At 33.6% G+C, this 13,182-nt stretch overlaps 1 protein-coding gene across 1 annotated transcript; it reads right to left on the bottom strand.

The window, feature by feature from the left end:
• Positions 1–54: 54 nt before the first annotated feature.
• sftpbb (surfactant protein Bb) lies at positions 55–11,754 on the bottom strand. Its single transcript, XM_048189817.1, has 10 exons — positions 11,600–11,754; positions 11,301–11,359; positions 8,966–9,040; positions 8,466–8,582; positions 8,101–8,238; positions 4,367–4,447; positions 4,096–4,279; positions 877–1,010; positions 721–798; positions 55–596 (listed from the first exon to the last, which is right to left on the bottom strand). The coding sequence occupies exons 1-10, from the start codon at positions 11,652–11,654 to the stop codon at positions 567–569; spliced, it is 951 nt and encodes a 316-aa protein (XP_048045774.1). The 5' UTR covers positions 11,655–11,754; the 3' UTR covers positions 55–566.
• Positions 11,755–13,182: the final 1,428 nt, after the last annotated feature.

Genomic DNA, 13,182 nt, shown 5'->3' with positions numbered 1-13,182 from the left:
TCCAAACGCAGATGTCTGTTTTCTGACAGATTTGAAATGATTTCAGTACATTAGTGAAGATAAATGTAAAAGGCTTTAATCTGTGTTGACAAAAACAGAATTGTCACTGTTAAAAGTTCATTATTTTAAATGGCCTAAAGGTGTCTTTTCTTAACGTACAACTTACAATGCCTTAAAATACAAATTTGAGTTTATTTCTTCCATCTTAACAAAAAATGAGGATGTAACAGCTTCACATAATGTTACACACAATGCACGCTATGTAAAGGTTTCCTATAGGCTAAGATCACTGGTTTTATTATTACACGTTTACCCAGTGTGGTTTAATTATGAAACTACAAATACAGCACATAACTAATAGGTAGTAATCAAGGGCTACATTAAAACTGGTGAATAAAGTTAATTTAAAGCAGATTTAACAGTCATTGCCTGCAATCAAACTTCTGCACTTTTCCAATTTCCCTTTATTTTGTGTGTGACAAGGATGTGGATACAAAAAGCTTGATCAAGTATACTAGAAAAAACAAAAGTTGTTGCTTTTCTGATGTGGAATCTTATTGGATGGTTCACTGGTGTCTCCTGCAAAGGTAATCTTCCTGTTGACAAAAACACAAAAAAGAGTTCCTTAATGTCAGACTCTATTGTGATTCTCTCCAATCTGTTCAAGTCTTTTAAACTGAACTGTAATTGATAGAGGTAATCTTGAGCAGTTATTATTACCTGACATGCGCTGATGGACGGTTGTTTCCCGTCACTCTTCAGGAGCCTGTGGCCGTGAAGCTTCACAAACCCTTCACACTAAAAAAGGAAAAACAATCCAAAGAGTCAGTCTGTTGCTTTTTCTGTAATGCGTGTGTTGTCATTGTACATCATTACCTGAGGAATAGCATTAGGGTGGAGGTGGCATATCTTCTGGAGCAGGTCAGAGGTCTGGATCTCAGTTGCGTTGTGACCCAGATGAAACTGGGAGAGAACTGCCAGTACTTTACAGGAATCACAGTCTGTTTGCACTGTGAACATGGAGAGGATGTGCATAACTCATCTTAATCATGATCACAGTGATTTACAAACAGAAATAATGATTCTTCAATCAGTTCTGGTCTGAGGAAGTCTGTGGTTCTCAAACTGTCCATGGCAAACGCCACGTCAGAATATCTGAACATTCAGCACCCGAGGGCCCGATCATGGTCCCAGCAGGAGCAGATCTTTGCAGGTTCCCACTAAAGCTCAAAGTATACTTCATTTGTCTGTGTTCCATTAAAGTCTGCATGATGTAGTTTTTGTCATCAGCACAGTCTGTTGTGCATGCAGCACGATTTGTTTTTTTGTGCCCATGCATGTGCGAGTGATTTGCATGCTCAAAAAAGGTTCACTAGGTAGTGTGCAAAATAAAAATAGGTCATATTTTGTAATTTCCAGATTTATATTTATTGTTTTGAAAGCTACTATTCGATGTGATCAGACTGATCAACTGATCTTGAGAAAACAACTATTTTACGAGGTGGTGATTTCATATTTGTATGACGATGATTCATATTCAGGGCATCGGCAGATTGTTACGAAAAAGAATGGGATCTTATTTTACAAATTCATGCAAATTATCCACCACAACAGAGCATGTGCAAGTGATTTTTTTCCACTAAGTAGTACCTAATAAATATATACATACACATATACCAGTGGTGTATTAAAATGAGGAAAAGTCCACACACTATATATATATATATATATATATATATATATATATATATATATATATATATATATATTGTATATATATAGTGTATATATATATATATATATATATATATATATATATATATTCATATAAATATATTCATATAAATATATATATATATATATATATATATATATATATATATATATATATATATATATATATAAATTATATAATATATATTAAATAAACAGGAGACCAAAAAATATTTTTAAATAAAAAAGAGAGACCAAATACAATTCTGTTTTGCATTTTTACACTAACTATGTAATGTTCTATTTATTTAAACCAAGGAGGCTATAAATTTCATTATTTTTATGCATTTTTACATTTATTCCAAAACAATAACTAAAGGCAGTAACAATTTAAACAATATATTTTATTTGTGAACTAATGTTCAGCTTTTCTTTTTAATAGTCAACTAATTTTCAGCAGTCATCAAGCTTGTACACACTTGTGTACACAGACATAGACATGAAGATATTGTACTGGCTTTTTATGCTGCCTCTTGGCCAGGTCGTCATTGTAAATGAGAACTGGTTCTCAATTGACTCACCTGGTTAAATAAAGGTTAATAAAGATTTAATGTAGCTTTAATTTATCCAAGTTGATTGTTCACTAAAATCCACCACAGTCGTCATGTTTTCAGGCCATTTCAAGTTTGATTTTGACGTGACATAAAGTGGTGATATCTAAGTGGGTGAGTTGTTTACTTTTAAATTAGTCTTCCCATCAATGCCATGACTGTTCATTCAGGCCCATTCGAGAATGCACACGAAAACAAGAGGCGGGATTTATCACACGAACCAATCATAACCAATCGCATCCAATCATAGCGCGATGGAGGCACTGCCTCCTCTCATGTGACTTTCCTCCATTCATTCTCAATTACTGTCCACTAAACACTTTTTAATGTCACATTTTGTAATATTTGTGTTTTATTTTCGTAATATCTTTTTTATTTTTTATATATATATATCTATATATATATATATATATATATATATATATATATATATATATATATATATATATATACAGTACAGTCCAAAAGTTTGGAACCACTAAGATTTTTAATGTTTTTAAAAGAAGTTTCGTCTGATCACCAAGGCTACATTTATTTAATTAAAAATACAGTAAAAAACAGTAATATTGTGAAATATTATTACAATTTAAAATAACTGTTTTCTATTTGAATATATTTCACAAAGTAATTTATTCCTGTGATCAAAGCTGAATTTTCAGCATCGTTACTCCAGTCTTCAGTGTCACATGATCCTTCAGAAATCATTCTAATATGCTGATCTGCTGCTCAAGAAACATTTAATGTGTACAATTGTACAAAATTATTTGTGTACAATATTTTTTTCAGGATTATTTGATGAATAGAAAGTTCAAAAGAACAGTGTTTATCTGAAATCTAATCTTTTGTAACATTATAAATGTCTTTACTGCCACTTTTGATTGATTTAATGCATCCTTGCTGAATAAAAGTATTCATTTCTTTAATTTCTTTTCAAAAAAATAAAAATAAAAATTCTTACTGACCCCAAACTTTTGAACGGTAGTGTATAATGCTACAGGAGCTTTGTATTTCAGATAAATGCTGTTCTTTTGAACTTTCTATTCATCAAGGAATCCTGAAAAAACTGTTTTTCAACATTGAAAATAATCATAAATGTTTATTGAGCAGCAAAACAGCATATTAGAATGATTTCTGAAGGATCATGTGACACTGAAGACTGGAGTAACGATGCTGAAAATTCAGCTTTGCATCACAGGAATAAATTACTTTGTCAAATATATTTAAATAGTACACAGTTATTTTAAATTGTAATAATATTTCACAATATTACTGTTTTTTACTGTATTTTTAATTAAATAAATGTAGCCTTGGTGAGCAGACGAAACTTCTTTTAAAAACATTAAAAATCTTAGTGGTTCCAAACTTTTGGACTGTACTGTATACAAAATAAGGTCTTATTTTGTAAATTTTTTTACAAAGTGGTGATTCGTATTAATTTGTACAATGTGATTTGTATTTGGTTTATTGTTACTAAAACGTATGAATGAAATCTGAAATTCATGTCAATTAGTCACTACAAGAGTGCATGTGCTCAGAAACACATGTCCCCTAGGTAGTACACAGAATAAAATAAAAAAATTAAAAAGCTATATAAATAAGGTTAGGTAATATTTTGTGTATTTCCATATTCGTGCTTATTTCCATAATTGTATGTGATAAGACATGCGCTCAATGATCAACCCAATCTCACGAGTCACCAGTTTGCCAAAACGTAAAATAGTTACAAATCGCCCTGAGTTTGTGTTCCACGGATGCCATTCATACTACTTACTTGACGCTGGTGTTTCTGGCAAAAGACACAGACCCAGTGCTGTGCAGATGGCATGTGGAGGGAGAGAGGACAACAGGAACTCAATCAGCTTCTTTCCATATGTTTCTATGAAGGTGCTGCACATATCCTTATAATGTTCAGGCAAATAATCACAGATTTTCTCCAGAAGGTTCTCTATCATCTCCTAAATCAAGACAGGAGCATTTAATATTCAGGTGCTTTGCTAATGAATTCAGTTAAGAACATGTTAACTAGTAAAGATGTGTCTTACTTCAGTTCTCTCTTTTGGCAACAAGCCCTCGACTGTCTTTATGAGGAACAGACAGAAGGTGCAGATGGGATTGATGTGAACCTAAGAAAAAAAGCAGAACTTGAGAGTCGTGGCGTGCAGTGGTGTTCTGAAATGAGGAGGCATATTTTTTACATTTTAATGAATCAATGTAAATTCATGCATTACTCTTAACGTTGACACATCTTCCTTGTTAAATGAACATTACATTACTTCAAAAAAGAAACCAAATACAATTCTGTTTTGTAATTTTACATTAACAATGTAATGTTCTATTTATCAAAAACAAGTCAATCTCATCAAGTTAGTGTTTTAAGCATTTCTACATTCATTCCAAAATAATAACTAAAGGCAATAATAACTTAAACAATATATATTATTTGTGTATTGATGTTTTTCTTTTTAATAGTCAACTTAGGCTATTTTGGATCATCAGTCATGCTCTGTACACACCGTCTGTCACAGACGCGAAGATGTATTTTTAATTTCACCAAGCCGATTGCACTAAAAACCCCCACAGTCATAGTGTTTTCAGTCCATTTCAAGTTTGATTTTGACGTGACATAAAGCGGTGATATCTAACTGGGTGATCTGTTTACTTACTTTTCATTTAATCTTCCCTTTGACACCATTATTTGTTCATTCAAACTGACACGCGGAACGCGCACGTCAACAAGAGGCGAGATTTATCGCACAAACCAATCATATCCAATCATAATCAATCACATCCAATCATAGCGCGATGGAGACAATGCCTCCTCTCACGTGACTTTCCCCCATTCATTCTCAATTACCCCCCACAAAACCCACCACACGCTTTAGGGGTCTAATGGTTTTCTATGAGAGCAAAGGGAGGCATGACTCCTGCTGTAACTTCACCTGCGGGTGTCGCTGTTGGGCAGTATTCCTTTAGAAATAGGAGTGACTTGCGCTCTTTTTAATGTCATAATTTGTAATATTTGTGTTGTTTTATATGTAATATGGATTATTTTCTCATCCTTTTTTTTTGAGGAGGCACTGCCTCCCTTGCCTCCTCGGAGGAAACACCCATGGTTGAGTTATCCACTAAATAAACATCAGAAAAGAGCTTTATTTAATGTGTTTTCACGACTAGAACTGCTCAAACTAGTAGTATGATCTCAAACTTTTTCTTTTCAAATTTTCACATTTTGTTTCCCAATGAAACCTGTTTATTGAGTATTTACCAACCCGTTGTTACGTCTATGATGTATTGTATGCTGTGGATATGTTCCTGTCGTCTCCTCTCTAACAGTGCTGGTCCAAGGCTTAATGAGAGACAGCTGGTGGTTGGACCAAAGAGAGACCTGGACTATAAATTCCCCCGGATCTCACTGGAGGGCGCTCTCACTCTCTCTCTGATTGTCACTGTCTTTGAGGCTTGCTATGATCATTGCTCTGTGTGTCTCTCTTTGATTGATCATGTGTTAAGCTCTAGTGAAATGCCGTTAGATCTCAAGTTTATATTCTAAAAGAGTGCTGTTAGCCACATGTGCCTTATGTCTTAAACTTCAATGTTCCACTGTTCATGTTTGTAAATCACGTGTGAAGCCGTAGGAGGTGAGTGCCTTATTTATTTTAGTAGGCCACTCAGCCATTACCTTGTTCTCCTGTTTTTGGGTAGACAAGGAGTGAGGTTATATTGTTGTAGTTTGGTTTCTTTATTTTGATGCACAGGGAAGTTAGTTTCTTTAATGGGAAGTTAGAGTGTTTGTTGATTGTTTTGGCATTTGCTCAGCCCTGATAATTTGCTCTACTTCTTCTTTTATTTTTTTTTATTTTTTTTTGTTATGATATTGTTGGTACTCTCCAAAACTGCTATCGCACGAAAAGACTGAATCAAAAGATCAACTAAGAAAATAAAAATGAGTACTTAAACAGCCATTCATTGTTGTGTCATTTATGTTGCGGTCCTGACCTAGACCGGAGCCGTAACACAATCATAAAGTAAATTAAGTTGAGTCAAGTCCAGTTTATTTGTATACAAAACATCTTTTATTTTGCAAACTTTTATTTTGCAAACGATTAATCGCGATTAATCGATGCAGCCCTAAATGTGTGACAATATTGTGTTACTCCCTAAAAAGTAACTTTGTTACTTGTGTAACGAGTAAAGTAACATTACTTTAGAATTTAATAAACATCAGAAAAAGTAACTTAGTTACTTTTTATGCAAAGTAATGCATTGCATTACCTTTTGCATGACTTTTTCCTCATCTGGCTGAGGCTGGCTCTGCTCCATGCCATACATGTGTTTTTTGTTTGTTTGTTTTTTAACTAAGTTCTTTTTTGCAAGTGTTTAATGCAGTAATGCATCCAACAACATAACCTATATAAAACACACCTTTATTGTATTTTAAAAACACATTTAGAATTATATTCAGAATATTTACTGACCCCTATAGCGATGTCTGTCATACCCATGATCTCTTAATATTATGGGTAATATAATTGACTGTACAACTGAAGATTGAAAATAATGTGTTTTGCTACTTTTTGTCTGTTTCCATGCATGCATGAGTGCATGTCTAAGTGACTAGGTTATGGAGAAGAGAGAATTTTAATGCAGTAGTTTAATTCTTTCTTTTTTTTCCACAATTGCTAGCCACTGCCTATAGAAGCTGGTTTCTGCTATGAAATAAAAAATATAAAAGGCGTTTGCGACTTTTTATCTCACAATTCTGAATTTTTTTCTTGCAACTGCGAGTTATAATGTCAGAATTGCATGATATAAAGTCAGAATTGTGAGATATAATGACGCAAATACCTTTTATATTTTTATTTCATAGCGGACACAAACAATTGCATGTTATAATGTACAATTGTGCAGAAAAAAGACTGACTATAAGACGCAATTCTGATTTTATAACGGGATTGATTTTTGATTCTGATTTTTATATCTCACAATTCTGAGAAAAAAGGCTAAAAAAGTTAAACTGTATCTCGCAGTTCTGACTTTATAATATGCTATTGACTTTATAACGAGATTGTGAGTTTATATCTCGCAATTCTGAGAAATAAAGTCAAAATTGTGAGATAAAAATCACCATTACCTTTTTTATTTAGTAGCAGAAACAAGCATCCATAACCTCCAGCATTTTTGATAACTTTCACAAAACTTTCATGGCCCCCAGAATATTTTGTTGTATGAATATCTGAACACGTAATATATCAAAAGAAAGAAAATAAAAACATTTTATTCTAGCTTCATACATCCTTTATTTATTTATTTATTTATTTATTTTTTTATATTAACACTTGAAAATGGGTAAGTTTAATAATAAAAAAAGCAACATTTTGAACAAAAAGCTGAGAAAATCAAAATTTTTTGTCAGACTCCCAACGTGCATAAGCAAAGCTTTTATCGCTTGTTTCAGATGCATAATAGCGCCCCCTACCATATAACAGTAAAAACATGGAAAGCTGGAAAATTCTGTCAATGGTGGGGAAAGAGTTGAAAAAAAAATGTTTAAGCAAATGAATTAAACTGAAAAGTAATGTGCATTACTTTTTTATAAAAGTAACTTAAATATTAATGTGTACATTTCTAAAGTAATGCATTACTTGTTACATCAAAAAAAGTAATCTGATTACGTAATGCATGTGACTTGTAATGCATTACTCCCAACACTGGTAAATATGGCTTTATGTGGGTGTACTGAATGTATGGGGTCTATCTTGATCTGTCTAACACGTACCTCTTGACTAGTTCCTCTTGAGGGTTTTGCATAGAGCAAGCCATGCTCATTCAGGCCAACCATGAGCTCTGATGGGGCTTTTCTCTCAGACCGGATCCCACATAGTCCCAACATTGAGCATATGTCACCTTTTTGATTCTGCGATGAGGGTAAAAACATCTGGTTTTCAGTGCTATTGTATTATTCACATAAAGAAGATATTGCTTATGTTTATATATTTTGAGTATTTCGATTGAAGAAAATATGCTTTATCGATCTATTAGTAACATTCTGCCAAATGTGTAATATAATAAATTAATCCCCCAGAATTGTTCTGGCACCACCGTCAGAGAAAAGTAAGTGATGTTAAACTGAGAAGCACTCACGGCAAATGCACTAAAGTGTCTGATGACCAGATGCACATATGTCTTTGCTCCATCCATACACAGAGGGATGACCGGGTGTTCAGAACAAAACTTGTCCAGAGCATTTTCAATTAGATGCTGTGAAGACGGAACCATTTAAGATCAATATATTAACAACTCCAAATCATTCATAACAATGAGATTTAAAAATGTCATGCAGCTCATCAGCACACTTATTACAGCAACAGAAACTACAAAACTCAGTTTGAAAATAATGCAGCTGCAAATTTCATTTCTCTATATGACCACTGGGGCTTTAGCAGACAGTAAAAACATATGAAGGACATCACACATATCCATATGAATTATTGAGATTGTGTTATACAGGAGGCATTTACCAGGTCTGGCATAAAGAAAATAAACATTCAAATTATGGACTAAAATTTCAGCTTTAAACATTGATTAACCATTGAATTGAATTAAATTCAATGAATTTCAATATCACACACACACAATGTCACCTGATTGTCTTGATTGGAGAGCATTTCTGCCAACAAATTGATGATCTTGTTGCAGTCGGTGCACATGTTGTTCATCTAAAGGATGAGGACAGTGGAAAATCATGTTGACTTACTGTCATTAAGGTTATATTCTGTGAGCTCATTTCATGTATTATGAATAAACCTTTGAACATACTTCAGTTTGGTGCATTTCAGTGCTTTTATTAGCCTGGGTGGTAAAATACACGGAAGAATGGTACATACCGATGGTGATAAAGTTTCTAACAAAACCACAAACTCTCACAACCTCTTTTCTAGGGATGTACGGGTAAAAAACGAATCTATCTTTAATAGAAAGAAGGAAGTGTGAAAATTACCATATTCTCAGATCTTGTTTTAAGGTTCACAGTCAGATTTTAGATGTTGATCTGATCTTTTATTATTTGAAGGGTGGCAATTTCCTGCAACCTACCTTATGCAGATTATTTAAATTAAGGAACACTCCACTTTTTTTGAAAATAGGCTCATTTTCCAACTCCCCTAGAGTTAAACAGTTGAGTTTTACCATTTTCGAATCCATTCAGCCGATCTCCGGGTCTGGCGGTACCACTTTTAGCGTAGCTTAGCATAGTTCATTGAATCTGATTAGACCGTTAGCATCTCACTCAAAAATGACCAAAGAGTTTCAATATTTTTCCTATTTAAAACTTGACTCTTCTGTAGTTACATCATGTATTAAGACCGATGGAAAATGAAAAGTTGCAATTTTCTAGGCCGATATGGCTAGGAACTATACTCTCATTCCGGCGTAATAATCAAGGATAATCAATATAAAATAAATAAATAAATACTTGTTTTGGTGGTTTTGGCCAATTTACTGACACATTAAATAGGTTTTGAATCGTAAAAAATTGAGAGATGCAATTGAGTGAAGCAATTGAGAAGAACTGCAAGAAAGCAAGTACTGAATTCTCAGTATTGCCACAAGAGGCGCTATAACAGGCATTAGCATGAACTGTCTTCTTCTGACGACCAGTTTTTTCTCTGGAGTCAAATACCGCTATGGTATGAAGAAATGACCCATTTTACTGTTTATTACATTTGGCTGGAAATGAAACCTCTGGACAGGAACTAGACTAGGGCGTATACAACCAACTGAGTTGACAATCAAGCTATTTTTTTTTCTAAATTTATCAAAGGTGTATATATATATATTTTTCATCGTGTGAGCCACACTGGTCAAAATGTTTAGATGTTTTTTTTCACTAGGGAAATATTTGTTCTATATTTTTCCTATACTTTTTTGTTGACACTGACTGCTTACTATACATAATGTCTGTTTTGTCTAGCTGAATGCTCTTGTGTATCACACTGAGCTCTCAACAGGAAAAACTTTACTGAGAAAAGTCAATTCTGTAGTACACAAAAAGAAAAGGAACATTTTTATTTATACAGTACATTTATTTTTGAAAAAATGTGTTACATGGAAACTGAAAATTCACCATTGCTTGTTCATTTTACACACTCTATGTTTTCCCCTAACACCACCGCACTTCCTATTGCTCTTCCGCAACTGTGGATTTTCAGTTTACATCATACATGTACCACATTTCTACAAAAATAAATGTACTGAATAAATAAAAATGTAATTATACAGTAGGGTTGTGGTGTTCCTCCATTTTCAAAAATGCTAGTGATTGTGCTGGGCAAACTCCGTATATATGCTTCCAAACTTGTTTGGTAAGATTGTGATTCCTGTTTCATTGCAATAGCAAGCCAATCGCCAATTTAGCAGACATTACAAACATTGGATGTCAGATATTTATGGAATATGCGTGGCATGCATATCTGACAGATTTTGATAATTCCATGGATCGTTTTGCATGTAGAGGCTCACACGATGAAAGAATGTTTAGAAGCTGTGAAGAGTTTGACAGTTTCACTGAGAATCAACTCATCAGTTTCATATCAACAAGCCACGTACATTTAGTTATTGTGCAAATTGTAGACAATTGTACCTACTCTTTTACACACGTGTGCCAAAAGCAAATGCAATTTGCTTATAAGAAATTCAAATCTGATGTGAACAAGAAACGAATTATTCAGAGATCTGAACTTGTTGTTTTGAGAGAGAAAAAAAAAATCTCATTCGAGAACTGAGCCAAAGCGATTGAGAAAAACTGTAAAAGCATCTGTTTCCCTTCTGAAGTAGCCTTAACTGACATCAAGGTGCATGCCAGCAGTTTATGAAATAAATTCCAATGTAGGCTATATGTAATGGGATAGTAGTAGCGTACTCATCAGTTTATGAACAGTGTAAAACTTCCACATAGAAAATGTATCACTCACGACTCACCATGGGATGGCTGGATGTTCGCGGTGCTGTGGACCGAAGGTCGACATTTCTTGCCCATCCTATAGAGAAACCAGAGCATGTAAAGTATTTCTAGCTAATGTGGAAATATATAAACTACTTGTCTAAGAAATAAGCTACCATGGAAATCAACTGCTAGCTTTGAAAAATAAAAGAGCTCACTTTAATTCAACCGTCTCTATATTAAACTCATATTATTAAGCATTTTAATGATTAAATGTAATGGTTATGTTCAAGCAGAACATAACAGCCAGCTTTAGTTAATATTTAATCTCTCTTACCTGAAGACAGAGTAGAAGCGAAGAGGAAAAAAGTGACGAAGGCAAACTGCATCATGTTTTAATCAGAGAAGCGCTGCTCTGATGCTGTCTGTGTTCAACCGATAAACCACCCAAACCTTTTATTGTGTTTAGATGAGGATTGAGGAAGTAGCAGCGACAGTCTGTCTGATTCGCTGAAAGCAGCCTATGTAGACTACAGCATGTGTGTGACTGTGAGAGGTTATAGGCTTTTTATGTAGTCTAACATATGTGTTATGAAATTAAACTGAATTTAAAGCTGTTTAAAGAACATTCTGCAGATTTCCAAATCTTCAAACAATGGTTACAGTTTTGAGTGAATGTTTTAGGATCTATGTTGTAAAAATGTGTACAATTTAGCAGTTAGAGGATCTGGACGGTAGCAGTAATACAGTTTTTCTCACACAATTCATGAAACAATTCACCATTTTATCACAACTATATAAACACAATCTCAAAACTACACACCAGCTTGCAAAAACTTCCAGGTCAGAATCAAATACTTTAGTCAAAAACATATTCTCTTTTGTCAGCATCAAACTTTGGCCTAAGATGTCACACAAAACCTAACAAATATGCAGACTTTCCTGCCTAGAGAACACCAGAAAGATCGATTCATAACACTGGAACAAAAACCTCTGGGAAATAATAATGATTTTGCAGCTCAATGTCAACTGCAGTAAAAAACATAATTGAAAGTGCAGATACAGTAAAATTAATTTTCATTACACTACAGTAAAGTAACCTTACAGTAGATAAAAGTTCAAATAAAAGAAGTTCAAATACCAAAGAATGTGGTGAATATGATCTCAGTATATGCAACACAGTACAGTATACTCTCAATTACAGTACAGTAAAAAATAATTTCATCATCCTCTGCACCTTCGGCCAAATGTAATGACAGAGCACACTACTATAGCAGTTTCTTGGTCTTCTGACAAAATACTTTCTCTACCTCCTTTAGGGCAATCTTTTCTCAGTTCTGCAAAAATAGAGTACATGTAAAAAAAAAAAAAAAAAAAAAATTTGACAATCACGAGTTTGAGAGTGTACAACATCTGCTACAGTTTGTCATTATACTGTGTGTGTCAGTAGTGCAAATGTCCTGTAGATGATTCTTTCAGCTCTCTCTACAGGATGCATTTTCTAAAGCACATAATCACCTGTGCTCCTGTTTATATTATCCTGAGATTCTGATCAGTTTTGCTACATTTACTCATGGATAAATGTGTGCTATTTGAGTTCACATTGTGACACTTGAGTTTATATATATATATATATATATATATATATATATATATATATATATACAGTGTTTGGGGTAATGCATTACAAGTAACTTGAGTTACATAATTAGATTACTTTTTCAAGTAACTAGTAAAGTAACATATCTAAGTTACTTTTTCAAATAAGTAACGCAAGTTACTTTTTCACATTGACTGACAGCTCTCCTGTCTCATGTTGAGAGAAATAAAGGTCAGAGGTGTTGTGTCGCTGTGTGAACATGATGGTTATTGTAGTATAGAGAGATCATACAATATGCATGTTATTTAAGATATTTTGCA

The sequence above is a fragment of the Megalobrama amblycephala genome, linkage group LG4 (genome assembly GCF_018812025.1).
Source record: "Megalobrama amblycephala isolate DHTTF-2021 linkage group LG4, ASM1881202v1, whole genome shotgun sequence".
Lineage (NCBI taxonomy): Eukaryota > Metazoa > Chordata > Actinopteri > Cypriniformes > Xenocyprididae > Megalobrama > Megalobrama amblycephala.
The sequence above is the reverse complement of the archived record's forward strand: the minus strand, read 5'-3'. Positions and strand labels throughout refer to the sequence as shown.

Coding starts and splice junctions, on each gene's coding strand:
- sftpbb (XM_048189817.1), bottom strand. CDS start 11,654: ATGATGCAGTTTGCCTTCGTCACTTTTTTCCTCTTCGCTTCTACTCTG. Junction 11,360..11,599: donor CGCTTCTACTCTGTCTTCAG/GTAAGAGAGATT, acceptor GTTTCTCTATAG/GATGGGCAAGAAATGTCGAC. Junction 8,583..8,965: donor TCTCCAATCAAGACAATCAG/GTGACATTGTGT, acceptor CCGTCTTCACAG/CATCTAATTGAAAATGCTCT.